Raw genomic sequence first — 15,947 nt, 5'->3', positions numbered from 1 at the left:
ACGCGGAGGCGGGTGCACGGCGCAGGGCACAGGGAGCACCGGGAGGTGCACGGCGGTGCACGCGCACCGGGATACGCGCGCACCGGTACGTCCCGCCCCGCCCCGTCCCCGTCGCTACCCGATTGGCCGCGCTCACAGAGCGCGGCCAATCGGGTAGCGACGGGGACGGGGCGGGGCTTAGCGGCGGGACCCCGCCCTCCGCCCGCCTGAGGGAGCGGCCTCGGCGGGGACGCGGTGAGTGAGGCCTAAAGGCGGGGGGCCGGGGGCCTTTCCTCGCCCTGCGTGGGGCCTAGGATGATCCGTGGGGCTTTCCTGGTCCTCCGTGGGGCTTGGGGCGGGCTTTCCGTCCCTCTATGAGGCTTTGGGGGGCTTTAGGGGCCTTCCCGGCCCTCTCTGTGCTTTGAGGGCGACGTATGGGCCTGGGGGAGCGCGGTGTACGCTGTGGGCTCGGGGGAAGGGGGGCACTCAGGGTGCGGGGAAGGCCTTCCCTGTCGCCTGCGGGCATTGAGGAGGATGTCTGGGGGGCCGAGGGAATGTCCGGGGGGGTCACAGTGGGCTCCATTGTTCTGTGTGGGCTTTGGAGGGGCCTGTGGGGCCGGGCTTCCTCTGTGGGCGTTTGGGGAGGGGGGTATGGGGCCTTCTTTGTGTGCACTGGGGGAGGGCCATCTGAGGGGCTGGGCATGCCTCCCCCTGCCCCGCGTTTACTTCCAGAAGGGGCCTTTGGGGCCTCTCCTACACCCTTATCTGTGTTTGGCAGGGGGCTGGAACTGTTATCCCTTGAGGTAATGCTGCATCCTTGGATCTTTGACACGTTACCCTTTTCCCCTGTACTGTGTAGGAGGCCTCGGGGCCTCGACTGTGCCCTTTAGTGAGGCTGCTACTTGTGACCACCACCCCCGGAGCACGGAACAGGCTGCTGGGTGGTCACACTGCCCTCCTACGCATGTTCTGGGGTTGTAGGCTGGTGCATTATTATTCTTAAGCATGTTTTTAGGGTTGAGGCTACCCTCCCTTTCCTCCCTGCTTTCTGGCCCCACTGTGCTTTGAAAGGGAGCAGGAATTTCTAAGGGGTTTTACCCTAAACGGGTGCAGTAAGTGAGACCTCAGCCTGCCTGTGCTCGTAGGCACCTTTTTGCATTGTGGCATCTCTGATCCTGCTCTCTCTGTACTCTCTTCTCAATGACCTTAGGCTTTTCGGGGAAGAGGTAATAATAATAATGCGAACAATCCTGGGCATAAGCCTGAGAGGCTGAGAACACACCTCTGTAGCAAGAGTGTTTTGAATTACTTTGTCAGGGTTGCTGCAAGCCCAAATCCTGTTGTAGCAGTAGGTTATGGCTTTAAGGCAGAAAATTCACCTGCGCTCTCTGTGCCTGCCTTATCCTCCCCACAAAGTGGCAATCCTTCCTGCTGGCGTTAGCAGCGATCACGAACTGTTAATCGGAAGGAGGCTGTGTCTGGGGAATCAACAGAAAGGCACAGCTCTCCCTTTTGAGGTGTGTCCTTGCTTACCCCAGTGCCCGGACTGTGAGACTGCACTGCTGACAGTCACCTGCGTTCAAGGGTTATAGATACTTCTGCCTCGGTTCATAGAAGCATTTTCAGTGATGTAAACATCAAAACAGTGAATTACTAGGCTGAAAAACTGTGGGTTAGTCTGTAAGCAAAGCTTCTTGTTGTTAGTTATTGTTCTTCAGACTCAGTTTACGCGTGCCTTTATTACAGTGGAGCAATTTTATTTAGGGAAACAGTCACCTTTTACTAAAATAAATTGACTGATGATGTTTACAAGTTGTGTGTACTTATGTCACTAAAAAAAAAAAAAAAATGCTCAAAGCAGCCTGTGCAGCAATTGCTTATACTGGTGCAATTGTCTTTATTTTCTCTAATAACATCCACATTAGAGAGTCTTCTATGGTCTGATACTATGGTTGAAATGGAGCAGTTTATGCAGACTAATCCGAAGTGAAACCTGTGCAGCAGACTGTGTCCAGATTTATTTTGGCCTATCTTCAAGCAATTAAGAACAGGTTGAAGTAAGTTATGCTTTCAAGGAAATAGATGTGTGCCGAGTTAGCTAAATTGGTGTTTGTTTCAAGATAGACTTATTTGCAGTACATGAAATGCTTTTTGATCTCTTTCAGTACTGTCTTTTGCTGCTAGAGTTAAAGGGGATGAGTTTTCCGTTTGATTTTGGCTTAAAAGGAGTGATCTTTGTTGTAGGAGTTCATCACATAATTTTATTTTTTGGGAGCTTTCTGTTTTGTAGTTATTCTGTATAAAGTTAAGTGGACTTCAGTGAGCCCAGTCAAGCTGTGGGTGTCTACCTGGAAGAAGTTGTAGTTGAAAGAACTGAACTGGTTATTTATATACTTCTCAACAGTGGTGAGAAACAAGTTTTAGCAAAGACATTTGAGCTGTTTGATGTAGGTTGCATGTGCCTACAGGCAGAGAAAGTGGTTGGGGTTTTGGGGGTTTTGTTGGGGTTGGATTTTTTCTGGAAAGGTTTTGTGACAATTCTTTGAGTGGAAGGTAAGATAGTAATTCCAGAGCCTCAAAAATAGGAAGCCTCGTCACTGGTCATAATTGTGCTAACAGAAATGTATCATCTAAGATCCACGTGAATGTGGCCAGAGTTTTGTTGGATGTGGCCAGTATAAAATTACTCAATGTTACACTTTATTTTTCTGTGCTCCAGAGGTAGCCTTCCCTGAGCTATACACAGCAGTAATCTTTGTTTTCTTCTCCAGAGTATTTTTAACCATCAGAATTGAGAAACCCTCTTACGTTAGCTGATTGATCATAAATCTGATCTTACCTCGGTCTTTTTGAGGTGCCTTCCTATCTTGACATGTTCAGTCTTGCCTTCTCCGAATCCAAGAGGTTTCATAACTACCCACTTTGAGTTTTCTGTTCAGGATATTGTAACATCTTTTTGTGTGGTGATTCAGTCTGTCTTTACAGGTCATGAGAAGTAAGAATCATGTCTGGTTTTATTAGTTGATGCTTTCAGCACAAAGTTTGGGGCATGCTAGGATGTGTTTGTCACTCGACCTCATCTTGAACTCTTTGTATGTGCCCATGACAGGCAGCCAAGTGTTTAGTTCACAGTGTCGCAGCGTAGTCAAAGGAAGCAGAATATAATATTGTTTAAAAGTAATGCTATTAACTCCACTTTAAATACCTGAAAAGCCATAAGTAGAAAATTTGGGTGTAGAGAAAGGTAAACAATACTTCACCCTTTGTAATAAATTTGCTATAAGACTTCAGTGCTGTATAGCGCTGAACAGCACCTCTGTTCCCTTTTGCCAAAAGCTGTGACCATAAAGGAATATTGGCCAAGCAGTAGGTAGTAGTGGTACCATGTTAGTAATTGCATCACAAAGCTGCAGTCCTGTTATAAAAGTCACTGCATGACGACAGGCCGACTCGGCAGCCGAATAACTTGTGAAAGGAGACTTGCAGAGCTACCTGAAATAGCACGTACCTGTGCAGTCTCTCCGAGTTACATGTTCTTGCCAAAGCTGGTGTCAGAAACTCTTCCTCCTACTAGAGAGTAAATTCCTATTTAATAAATTCAAAGGGAGCCTCCCTAAAACTTTAGCTTGGGAACAGACTCTGGGACTGCTGCGTTCTGTTTAGAGATCCCAGAGGGGTACGCGGATAATGAGCTCTTTCTTTGCAGGAAAAATGCTGAATTGGTGCCTGCTGATAAAGGCCGCTTCAGCTGTCTAAAGGACCTCCTGATTTTTAGATGAATTGCTTAATAGAAAGGAAATTTAGCTAGAGGATCAGTTCATTACTGGCTAATTTAACCCATATCCAGACAAGCTGTGTAATAAATACTTTTCTGTGGGGAAATGTAAAGGGATGGGGAACCACCACCTTTTTTCTTCCACTTTATTCATAAATAGCATAACCAGAGCTAATGATGAGTTCAGAAATTACCAATTTGGTAAAATTAACATCTTCTGTAGAAGCAACATGACTGCAATATCAGTCTTTTGGGGGGACTGGGCCAGACTGCTGATGTAAGCCCCTCTGATTTCAGGTTTCCGATCCCAGCATCCCCTCTGATTCCAACATGACAGTCAGCTAGAGCTTGTGGACCATCTTTTGCCATGGTTAGTCCAATTTTGGGTCCCTGCCTTCTGGGCGGCCTTGCCACGTGAATTATTGTCTACTGAAGAGCTTCCCACTTCTGAAAAATTCCCAAATTCCATCTTCTGTCCTATAGCCCAGACTGATCCAATCTGCATTCTGAGGAGCTGAATTTGCCTTCCAGTGCTTGTTTCTTACCAGTGTCTGTATAGAGAAGCTGGGATTTGTAATCCAGGCAGCTCAGGTGAGATGGATCCAACCCCCTGTGCTCCAGGGTAAATGGGGAGTGCTTAAGCATGCCCCATGCAGCCCTGCTTTATCCTGGGGAAAAGGCAGGCAGCCGCTGCGGCGTGAGGAGGACCTAAAGGAGGGACTCCATCCAGCCTGCAGCACGGAGGAAGGCAGATGAGCAGCGTGAATATCAACACTGCCGTTTTCTGAGATGAGGATGCTAATGGCTGATCTCTACCGTGGAGCCTGGCATCCCGATTTTGCTACCACACATTCCCCAGAGAGGCTCGGGCAGCTCACAGCTAAGATGGAGCGTCTGTGCGTGGTGGGAGGGGAGGCCAAGGAGCACTGGTTTTGAGGGTCGAAGGATGTCCAGGTTTCCAGAGAAGGGGGTTATAACAGGAGGCCAGAGTTGAGGAACGTCTCCTTTAGTCTCGGGTCTAGAAGTAGCGGGGAGACTTTTTTTATGAGACCTTGTTAGCCCGTACCCCTGGAACTGGTGACTGGAATTCCTTTGCAGCAGACTGGTGACCGAACTAGGCTGGGCTGCAACGTAGCAGAACCACAAAGGCAGAGCAAAGTGGGCTTTCACATGGGTGTGTTTCAGGAGTCTATTACAGGGAAATAATTACAGATGCTGTAAGCAACTGAAGTCCTGGGACTTGCCTTCCCTATGTCTCATGTCATCAGCTTTCATGGCGGTTTCTCCTCCTGTCTCGTTCAAGTTCCAATTTGCGGTCGTGATGTGTCCGCTGACCTGAGCACAGACCGTATGCTGGCCTGTGTATTTTTTGGCTCTGCTTGTCAGAGCACAAAAGAGGGCGAGGACTTTTGAAGGGCAGCTGTTTCATGAGCACAGGCCTGAAACTGAGAAGTAAAATCAATGGCTATTAGTCTTAGAAGAGGCATTGACCATGGGCTGTAGTCGCTGAAGTTCAACATTCAGTAATTCTGTCAGCAGTGAATGGATTTGCTTTTTTCCCTGGCTTTTGCTCTCAGAACAACCTCAAATATTTAATGTGCAGCTATTAAAAATTATGATAATCCACTGACTGCTTCTGAGTGTGGAAATGTTCAGTCATTGCATTGGTTTTGCTCCTGAACGTGCAAATATAGTAATACTCTTGTGAACTATAAATTGGAACAGGTCATAGGTATCCCACTGTCAGAGTGACTAGAGGACTAGTCAGCAGGTTACTCCGAGAACAAAAAACTGCCTGGGATCCAATCCTGAAATAGCCAAAAGAAGCAAATTAAAAAAGAGATGAGGGAAATTGAATAAAGAGAGAGAAATGAGAGCACAGCTGTGTGCGTGTCAGGTCTGCCTTTGCAATTTGTGGACAAATAATATGGATTAAAATTTCTTAGTCATACTTTCATTGGCAAAAGCGTATATTACGAGAACGGGGAAATGAAGGCAACTACCAACTAGCGCTCGTAAAATAGTGCTACGTGCCTGACCCGTGTGTTGGGATGTAGTAGTTTAGTCCATTGAATCAGAGAGTTTTCAGAAGAAAGCAGAGCTTGGCAGGCATAGAAGTGGCAGATCTGAACCTCGTGCCTAACACTCGTCGCCACGGAGCAGTGCGAGAACGTGCAAGTCCAGTGGCAGCCTGCTCTTGTGACAGCAATAAGAAACGGTGTATAATAATTGGTGATCGCTGCTGCCAGATAATGCTTCTTGTATGTAAAGTTTTGGCAGTGTAGCTTTGAAAAACAGATTAGGCTGGCAAAAATAGCAAGGCCGTGTTTAATAGAAGAAGGATTTCCTCAATAAATATAATTCTGGGTCTAGAAAGTGTAGCTGGATCTCTTGCAGCCCAGCCCCGTGGCTCATGCTGCTGGGACAGCAGCTGGTGACGTTTCCTGAAATGAATCTGCGAGTCCGCATGATGCCGTAGGATGTCCTGTTAACTGTCTTGATTAAGGACATACCCCAGCTTCAGCGATTCTCTCAGTTTAATAATCATTGACATTATTTTTCTCTAAGTGTTATCTGTTTTATAACTTGAATGACTGCAGTTCGCACTCAGGGTGTTCTGATAACTTGGAGAAACTGAAGTGAAAGGTCCACAAAGGAGGTGAGTAGGGAAAAGGCAAGAAGAGAGAAACTGTTCACAGCCGCTGTGTTGCAGCGGCTGCAGCAACAGAGCTTCCAGTAGGACTGGAAATCAGCTGGGTGGATTTTACAAGTCTCCCGGTTCACGTGCAGTTAATATCGTCTGCTAGTTCAACATAACTGGACCAAATAACGGAGAAAAACAGAATAAGGAAGCTTTAACCTATGTGAAAGCTAGCTAATTGCTTCTTCCTCTGGGTGAGTGGATTAAAAATTAGGGCGTTGCATAATCTCTAGCCACGGAAAAGGCTACGTCTGCCTGGAATGTTATCTGCTGCAGGAGTTGGTAGTTATGAATGGGTTCCCTAGTCCATTGACATAAATGTTCTGGCAGGCACTTGCAAACCTCCTTGTTGTCTAATGCTTTTTGAGAAGACTGCCCTTCGTCAGGTGTTAGTGACTGATACAGACTCAGGAGATGGAAGTTCACGATAGCAAAGGCCTTTTATACAAATACATTTTTTTAGAAAAATAACTTTACTGCCTGTGTTGGGAAAGGAGTCTTTGGAGGTTTTCAAAAAGTTTGCCTTATTTCTTGTAACTGTTCAGGAGGCCAGCTAAGGAATAGAAGAGAAATACAGATTATTTAAATTTCGGGAAGTGCTGATTCGATGTTAGAATTTGATTTGTTAAATCTTTGAAGTTTCCCTAATATATACAAAAACATTTTTTTTTTCTTCTACAGGCTGTTTTCTATAGGATCTACTTTCTTCTTTTTCCTTTCAGACAGACCAAGTTGCAAATATGAAGAATCATAAGATTACTCAGTGATCTTCAAATCAGGTGATTCAGGTGTATTTGTGAAATGGTTTAGTGTTAATATAAAGCACCTCAAAACCTCAAGTTTTTGCTAATCTCCACAGTTTCTATGAGATCCATTCTTACGGTGTGTCAATTAGCTAATGTTTGAGTCATTTGGGACTAGACAGGTTTTAGCTTTTACCCTTAGTGCTGCTTATCTCTGGATTAAGCTGTACTGCACAGCAATTTAAAACCACCTTTTTGACTATGATCGAAAGCCATTGATTTGGATGCTGCACTAATGGAGAAAAATATTGACAATGCACATTTCTTGGGCATGCGTGAGCAGCAGGTGGGAGAGGAGGCTTTCTCATTATCACCTCCCAGAATAGTCCCCGGTTTCAGATCCTGTAACGGGGCCCGAGCACGTGTCTGCCCCCCTCCCTGCAGCAACCTGTCCGTTTTCAGATTTACGGTGAGGCTGTTGTCAGACACGCTGTTCTGGCTGCTGTGGAGTGGTACGAAATCGTTGCTGTGACTCAGCTCTGCATCACTGCTCCCGGCCTGCTGGAGATGGCAGTCCCCTCGCAGGGCTGTATGATGTGGCGCTCTCAGAAAGACCTAAACGAACGTATTTGATAGTGAGGAAATGCGTTTACGTGCAGTTTTGCCGTCAGACTTGAGGAGCCGTGATAAACAGCTGGTGTTGAGATGGTTAGCTTTGAATGTGCTGCGCAAGATACTGAAGTGAAACCAGTCTAATTATGTCTGTTACTTAGTGCTGGATGAGCAAGGGGGAAACTGGATTTCTGTTTACTGGTAATTATAAAGCTGTGGAGAGCTTAGTGCATTAGGGCTGTGCTATATTTAAATGGTACCCTGTCTGTCAAATGTCCCTATTACAAAATGTTCTTTGCCAAGATCATGGGGTGAGCATCTCCTTTTAAAAGCTGTTTTTGAAACTCTCAGTTGTTTTCAGAAAATTGGTTAATAGGCCGTGGCTGTGGCATCTGTATCTGTCTTCACTTTGCGCTGTTAAGTCATTCCAAGACCATTTTGAAGGTGTTGCGGACAGCTATGGGAAATGCCATTTCACCACTTGTAGAGTGGAATTATTGCATTTCTGAGAGATGAAACTATTATTAATGCAGAAAATAGGCTCTTCTCCAGTCTCACCCTGTGTGTTGCAGACACTTAGTGCTATCTTTAATTAGGAGACTGTCACAGCTGAATTAAAAATAACAATTCAAAACAAAACCTCCTGTGAACTCGGGCCAGCCAGATTGACAGCCATGAGCCTTAAAGGCTTTACTTAACCCCAGAGCAGCTGGAGCCCTGACGATGAGCGTGCCAGCACCCTCGTGCCATCCCAGCGGTGTCCCGCAGGCAGGGTTGGAAGAAGCATTCGCCTGCTGGTGTTGAGTGTGCTGAGACTTCTGCCCATGTGAGTTTAGGTCCAGGTTTACCACCAAGAGGCTCACTTAGCGATGGTGCTTTCTTGTGTCTTGTCAAGTTGACAGCCGGATTGAAAACAGCAAACTCATTTCATGCAGTCCATGTTAAGAGCTCTAAAATGTCACGGTTTTGGTCATGTCTGATCGGGATTGAGTTGAAATCTCAGGGTTAGAGAGAGCTTCTTTGTACTTCAATAGACCCTTTAATTAGCAGCCTTCGCAGCAAGACCTATCTTCTTGTTAAGGATTTATTAAAATCATGCATAAGCTCTGCTACTGGAATATGCTGATTTATTTGTGAATCTCTTGGATTATTCAGCAGCAGAGTTAAATATTCCTCACAAGGACAGACTTTGAAGACTGTTTCCTTGAAATAAATAATTTTTTAAAAATCCCAGCCTTCCTTTTGCTTGTTGTCTTTGAGATAAGCACTCACAAAGCCAGTTGCAATTTTGTCTAGAATGTTGATGGGTTGCTTGCTTGTCAAATTAAAAATGAGCTGGAGTGGACTGTTGTGGAATACATTTCAATTTTAGAACTTTCCACTTTCAAGAGTGACCTTATTCAGTGCCCCAAATGGGCACCTTTCCCTTGCATGAACACCTCATTATGTGTGTTGAAATAGGCGTTGTCTCTGCTTTTTCAATTTTGTATTTTTCTTAGTGGTATTTTCCCTTTTTTAATCTTCCACAAAATATGGCTACGGTTCCTGGCTAATTTTGCTGAAACATGACACTAGCCAAATATTTTTGTGAAAGAATTATTAGTCACATAAGAAAGAATGTAATGGAATATTCTTAGAAAGTGTTATAACTATGTGTGACATGTAAAATATTTATCCAGACATGTAAACAAAGCAAGAGGTGTCTTGCCAATGTACCCTCGTAAACCTTAGCTACTCTGAAATCTTGAGCAAGATGTTTTTCAGTTCTTGAAAATAAGGTATCAAGTTCTCTGCTGACATAAATTGACAGAGTGCTAATGGTTGGCTTTACCTAGCTGAAATTTTAGCCCCTGCTCTTGCCTCCCTAAAAATAAACCAAGCTGTGTTTTCCTGAAGAGCTGCAATTGTGCTAAATAAAACACTTCTGTTTATTTTGGTTTCGGATTACTTTAGTGTTACTTGCAGAGTTTACTAACGTGGCTGCACTCTAAAAGGTAGGCCTTATGTTTGTTTTGCTTTTTGTTATTATCTGTATCTTAATGTGAATTAAACAACTTGCTGGATTCAGATAACTCTTGTTTCTACAGGCAAGGCTGATCGTCTTCACTTTGCTTGTGCCTCTGCTCCCAAGGAGCGTCTCAGCCCCTCGGCTGGACAGTACAGCTGTAGCTCCGGTGGCTGTATCTGAACCGGCTTCCAGCAACTTGCCCTGCCGACTGTTGCGGTGAGATATGGCCGTGCCTGGTGGGGATGCCAGATAATTACCCTGGCAGGGATCCCATGCCAGCGTGTCTCGGACCGTAGTTAGGTAAAGATCTCCCGTGCTAGGTTATGGCACTTCAGTTTTGCCAAGCCTGGTTCTGCTCTTCCACGCTGAACACAAACTGCTGCTGGACCTGTAATTGGTGACAGAGGCAGAGGTGTATAGATAGATCAGAGCTTATTCAGGTCCATCAGTAAGCACTGAGCTCCTCCTGACTGTAGTACAGATAAACTGTTTTTTCAAGACTGGAATATTTACTTTCAAATTTAATTGCATTTCATTAATCAGTATGCAGCTTCCCCGGTTGGTTTTTGTGTTTTGTTTTTTTTTTTTTTTTTTTATGCTGTATGCTCTGTTATTCTGAAATCTCTTTGGTGGATAGCTACTGTAACTGCATTCAACTTTCAAAAATCTGCCATCTATTGTTAGTTTTTTCAAGCTGCTGCCATGTAATTGGTTAAAAATGAATGGCAGTTGGAGTTGTAGCAGATGAGCTGGGAATGAGTGAGCAGTTACTTGTTGGGATCCCTTCCAGGGAAGGAAGGTGGAGTTTTAAGCTGCTCGCAGCCTTTCTAAAATAAGAGTCAAAGCAAGTAGGTGCTTTTTGTTATGGGTGAAACATCAGCTAACTTTTTGTAGGAAACTAAAAGCTCAGTAAGTGAGGAGAGGAATTTTTAGGCTGAATATTCTCTCTGTCGATGTTCTGCTGTAAAATACTCCACTCATGTTAAAACTGTTGTGTATTTCAAAGTACACTGATTCTTAGTGCACTCATCCTCATCTCAAGAGGACCCACACTGGCTAGTTGCTATGCCAAAAGCCAAGAGGGTAGTTTATCCTTTATGGTGCTGCAGGTAGGGTGTTGGTGTCGGGAGGGTGTTGGCGTCGGGAGCCTGCGTTGCAGGTCAGCGTTGCAGGTGGTGGTGGCAGCAGCTCCGAGCGCTGGGCTCCAGATGCTGTCTGCAGCTCCTGGCTCTCTGAAGGCCACCGTGGTGAAGGAGATGGGAGGGGGTTATGGTGTGTTCGGCCCCTCAGTTGTGAGCTGAAGTGTTAATTTGTACCCTGCTGTCATCTCCTTGCTGATTTTTGGGGTGAACGCTCTTCTGCATGCTTTGGAAGCGCAACAAGCTGCTTTGCTCTCGAGCATCGTGTGCTCTGTGTGGAGCGTGCACAGTCCTGAATGGCGGTAGCCCACCTCCGCTTGTGTGGGACAGCATGCCTCAGTGATTACAGGCTGCTGCTCCTTCTTTGCACCCCCCAACCTCCGTAACAGGCTACGGGTGCTTTATTGCACCTGTATCTGGATAGATTAGATAATTGGGCATTAAAAAATTAAAAACTTGCCCCCAAACCAAAAGTAATAACAAGTGCTTGCAATACCTTGTATGTACGTACAGTACAAACATGGGTTACTTAGTAAATTAGTGACAACTTGGTTTTGTTAGGTTGGATTGATGGGTTTGTTTTTAAGTAAGGTATCTCTTAAGGCATCTTTCATTAATCAGGTGCTGTGCAATGATCAGGCTTTAAAACTTGTCAGTACACACACACGCTTTATCACTGGCGTGAGTCAGAACAAAAATCGTTTCCTACTTCAGGGTCTATTGCATTAAAAATGATATATTATTGATGATATGTGATATATTTAATGCTGCTGTTCTGTGAAATTGTGTTTGGAGCAGTCTCTGAGCAATCCAGATATATCTTAGGGGAGAGCATTAAGAACAACAGAATAGATGGATTTAATATTTGAACTGACAGAGGGTAATGTTTCCAGGTGACATAAATGTGTAATGCCTCCGCAGTGCTGTGCATGGGTATCTTCCCTCGGAGCTTGGGTGCCAATGGGGGCTCGTTAGCAATGCATCTTGAGGGGAATTAACATATCAAAATAAACCATTTTATCCTCAGTTACTGTAAATTTGTTTGGGCCCAAGTCCAAGGTCTTCTGGACTCAGGAATCTGCATGCACATGGCTGTGTACCTATTCAGAAATTCTGGTAGTTAACTCCTTTCTGCCTGCGTAAGGGATGCGTGGCAGATGAGCGGCAGGAATGTATTTAACCATATGGCATCAAGGGTTCAATAAAACTGCGCCTTTTCTACCACGCGGTTCCTGCAAAAACAGGCTGAACCAGGCATCTGGGGAGACAGATTTTGGGGGGCTTTTGCTGAAAGTAGGAGGCTTAAAATAAAGCTATTCGTTACCATACAGATTTTTCTATTCAATTTTTTCATGAATCAGCTGGGGGGGAGGACTTTTACACTGAAATATTTACATGAATCAGACATCTGGGCTTTGGGGGAGTGACCATTGCCGCACAAACAGTTTAAACTCTGAAGCTGTGCTGTCACTTAGTGCTTCCCTCTGTTACAGAAGGATTTCGGGATATTGGTGCTGGTAGCACTGAGAACATATGAGCCGCCAGTAAGTAAGGAGCTGTGTTGTTGGAGAGGGGGTGCTTGGCAGAGGGTTTGCTCCAGAGTTAACGTAGGAAACGTGGGTGATTCTTTCTGCTCGGAAGTTCTGATTGCTACAGGTATATTGGGCTTGGGGTTAGAGCCTTCTGGGAAATACTCTTGTCCTTAGGCTTTTTTGTATAGCTTATAATCGAGAAGCTTGACTTCTTGTAGCGTAGATGTAGGAATTGGTGTGAATTTGAAACCAAGTTCGATTTAACTGCCTAAGAAGAAAAATTGAGGAAGAAAATAGCATGTTAAAATCTAAAGAGTTAAGGTAGATCTTGCTTTTATGTTTTGTTAAAACATGGGGGGAGGGGGGTCTGAAAGCTTTATAAGTAGCTTTGCAGAAAATGGTGGAACAGAATACAGGGCAAAACTCTCTTGTCTGCTGCTATTGCTCCTGTTGAAGATTTTTACGTAAGTATTTGTAGCTTAACCTAACATAGGTGAAGACAAAGTGTAACTCATAGGTGTCACGTGGCTTGAAACTTTATTTGGCTCAGTATTCTGTATTTTAGCAGGGGGACATTTGTTTTTCCTGTCTCTAGAGAAGATTTCTGCTTATATTTGCAACAGCTCATCTTTCACCAGGGTTCTTCCCCTTACCCTGGTCAGATCTGTGTACTCCATCCTTCTGTCTAGAAAGGAGGTACATATTCTATATGAGCATAGCCAGCTTTATTTAAATTGCTGACTGAATTTAATCAGATAGCACTAGCAAAGCTGCCATTACTATAATGTTAAGAAGCTCTTTATGAGGATCAAATAGAAGAACTACGATTTTTCAGGTGACTGTCTTAAACCCCATAGTGTGAATAATGGAAATAGCCTTTAATAGGTTGCTTGGTTGTGCTTTTTAACACTAGTACCTTGGGCCTCGCAGGGAGGGAAATAGCCCTAGCAAAGCATTAACCTGTTGCCTTATTCAGAAATTTTGTTCCCTTCTGAGGCACCCAGTGGTAGGACATTATTGGTTGCACTTCATCTGTTCCAGTTGATGAGGCTGCCACGGTATAACTTGCCTATTTTGGAAAGGTTACTGCAAGTTCATAAATCTCGACAAGTTTTCTGCACGTATTAGTCTTGGTGATTATAGGGTGGCAAAAGAAGCGATGCTGTCAGTGTGGGGCACGGATGTGGGTCAGCGCCATCAGCAATGATGCGAGCTTTCAGCGCGTAAACCAGGCACTGGCAGTTACGGAAGAACCTGGTGAAATGTGGGTCTTAAATCAAGGTGTGGATGTGCAGTGTTAAACCATCAAAACCATATTGCAGACCGTAGTTTTGAATTGCATTTGTAGAAACAGTGGATTTTTGTGAAGACTCAAACGAGTAAGTCTGTAAACTTTGCTAACAGTGAAGCACTATGCACAGAATAGGAGAAAACAATCAAGCATTTCATCAGCCTTCTTGCTGTCTCTTGCCAGAATTTACAGGCCGTCCTGCATTGCATCAGTCCTGCTGGACATTCTTTTCCATCTATATTTCAAAGCCAGATGGAAAATGATTCCTCTGTATATTGATAGAGTCATTTCATATCAAGGGAAAAGCCTTTTGTAATGTGCCTGTGGTAGTTCAACCTATAAATCAGCCTTTTATTGTCTGGTTATGTTTGTGGCTGTAGCAGAAAACGAAGCGAGGATCATTAGTAAGTATGAGAAAAGCACGTTAAAGGCTCCAGGTAGATTTTCTATCTGATGCCATTTGGGTGAATGCATTTTTACGTTGCTCTCCTGTGGTACAGGCGTATCTAAAGGTGCCAGCGAGTGGCCAAGCTCAGACCCGCCAAGTCTCACGTTGCCTTGAGCATCCCTTGTTTGATTCGGCTGCGGAGGGCAGTGCCTGGGGCTCAGCCCCGTGTGCTAGGAGGTACGCTCGCCCAGGGCAGCCTGGTGACACCAGCTTCCCTGCTCATGTGAGGCTTCACGCATGGCCCTTCGCCTTCTGGAAGAGGATAAAAACTGATTTCCTAGACAAGTCTTATGCTTAAAAGAGAAATAGTAAGTGAGGAACCAGATTTGTACTTGGCAACTGGAAAAATGCTTAAAAAAAAAAAAAGGACACACAAGAACCCCCAAAAACTGCAGCTACTAATAAATGAGAGACCCTCTGAATCTTAAAATGTTTGAAGACTGTAGAATTTGGCCAAAAGCAGCGGGATGTGTCATTGCTTTAGAAGTGCCTTTCTTGTAATGTAAACTGTGCAATGCTGACAACTTGGGCCCATCGCTTGCTTTTATTTTTTGGTAGATGAAGAATCAATAGGCTTGCGTTTACTCCAAGCCACTTGTAACAGGAAATGCAGCTTCTTGCATTTTAAGCTCTAGAGGAGTTTTATACAATTTGTACTGAAGATGTGTTAATAGGCAGTTTTTATACTCATTTTTGTCTTTTCCAATTTCCTGATGGTGCTGGGTTTCCCTCTTACTGGGAATGCAGAAGGGAACAAAGCAGGGCGCAAGACAAGCAGCTCTGTTGAGACTCGAGCAGGCACAGCCTGGCAGGTTGTTTTCCAGTGCCCTTCTATGCTGTTTCCTTTCCATACTTTCTCCATTTTAGTTTTTAAAATCTTCAGGGGCTCCCAAGTTACAGGTGTGGGAATGAACAGAAGCTGGGGCCAAGATTCCTGGGGTTTGACTCTGGTCTTAGTCATGCAAATTCAAACCTGCTGTTTTCAGTAGATTTCCTTCATCTCTACAGAATGAGACCTCAGATCTGTTCTCAATCTTTAGTAGAGCAGAAAGTTTTACTTTTTTCCTTTCTTTCTAATGGTTGGCTTACTCTCATTCTGCGCAGCCCTCTGGAATGCTTCCCTGCAACTGGGGAATTTTTATTGCCACTGAACTGAGCTGACAAGCGGTATGATTATTTTTGTCTTCCTCCTTCTCTCCCGGGAAAGTATGCATCCGATGATCAAAAGCAGATCGTTTTTATGAAAATTAGAAAGTTGGATTGCTGTGTACTTGCCAATATGATATTTTTCCAGAGCAAGTTTGATCGCCTTTTTTTTTTTTTTTTCCACTTAACCCAATTCCAAAAAATGTGTAGGGGGCACAAGAGCAGGCCAGCCGAGGGAAGGTGAATGTGAGTGGGGAGCACTACCTGAGGGAGGCCAGGTTTGCTGACTCAGCACGGTACAGGACTGATACAGCTCTACTGCATCTGGCCTCCAACCGACAAATCCGCACGTATTTTTATTTTAATTATTATTTTATTATATAATATATTATATATATTAATAATTATTATTTTAATTGCGTACGGCACAGCGAAGCCTTGGCCCGCAGATCTCTCCTGGCGTGGGTATCTCTGTGCTGCACTCCCCGTTGCGGTTTAGATGTACCCTATACGGATTCCTTAATCCTTATGTACAGGAAATGCTTCTCGTTATTTATCTTAAGCCCACGAGAT

General features: G+C 44.5%; 1 protein-coding gene across 8 annotated transcripts in view; it reads left to right on the top strand.

The window, feature by feature from the left end:
* Positions 1-189: 189 nt before the first annotated feature.
* KCTD20 (potassium channel tetramerization domain containing 20) overlaps positions 190-15,947 on the top strand; it is a 30,618-nt gene continuing 14,860 nt past the window's right edge. For 2 of the 8 annotated variants that reach the window (XR_014230168.1, XM_082330149.1), the window contains exon 1: positions 12,367-12,501. Coding sequence is in view for 2 of the 8 variants with exons in the window: in XM_082330149.1 (XP_082186275.1) it covers positions 12,491-12,501 (11 nt within the window). In the remaining 6 variants the exon portion in view is untranslated. Of the gene's footprint in view, positions 235-2,544; positions 7,235-7,264; positions 8,637-9,763; positions 9,805-9,897; positions 10,119-12,364; positions 12,502-15,947 lie in introns of those variants that run through there. The other 6 variants (XM_082330150.1, XM_082330152.1, XM_082330153.1 and 3 more) reach the window with 6 other exon arrangements.

This window comes from Platalea leucorodia, assembly GCF_965183815.1.
Source record: "Platalea leucorodia genome assembly, chromosome: 19".
Lineage (NCBI taxonomy): Eukaryota > Metazoa > Chordata > Aves > Pelecaniformes > Threskiornithidae > Platalea > Platalea leucorodia.
Note: the sequence above shows the minus strand (reverse complement) of the source record. Positions and strands in the feature narration are given on the sequence as shown.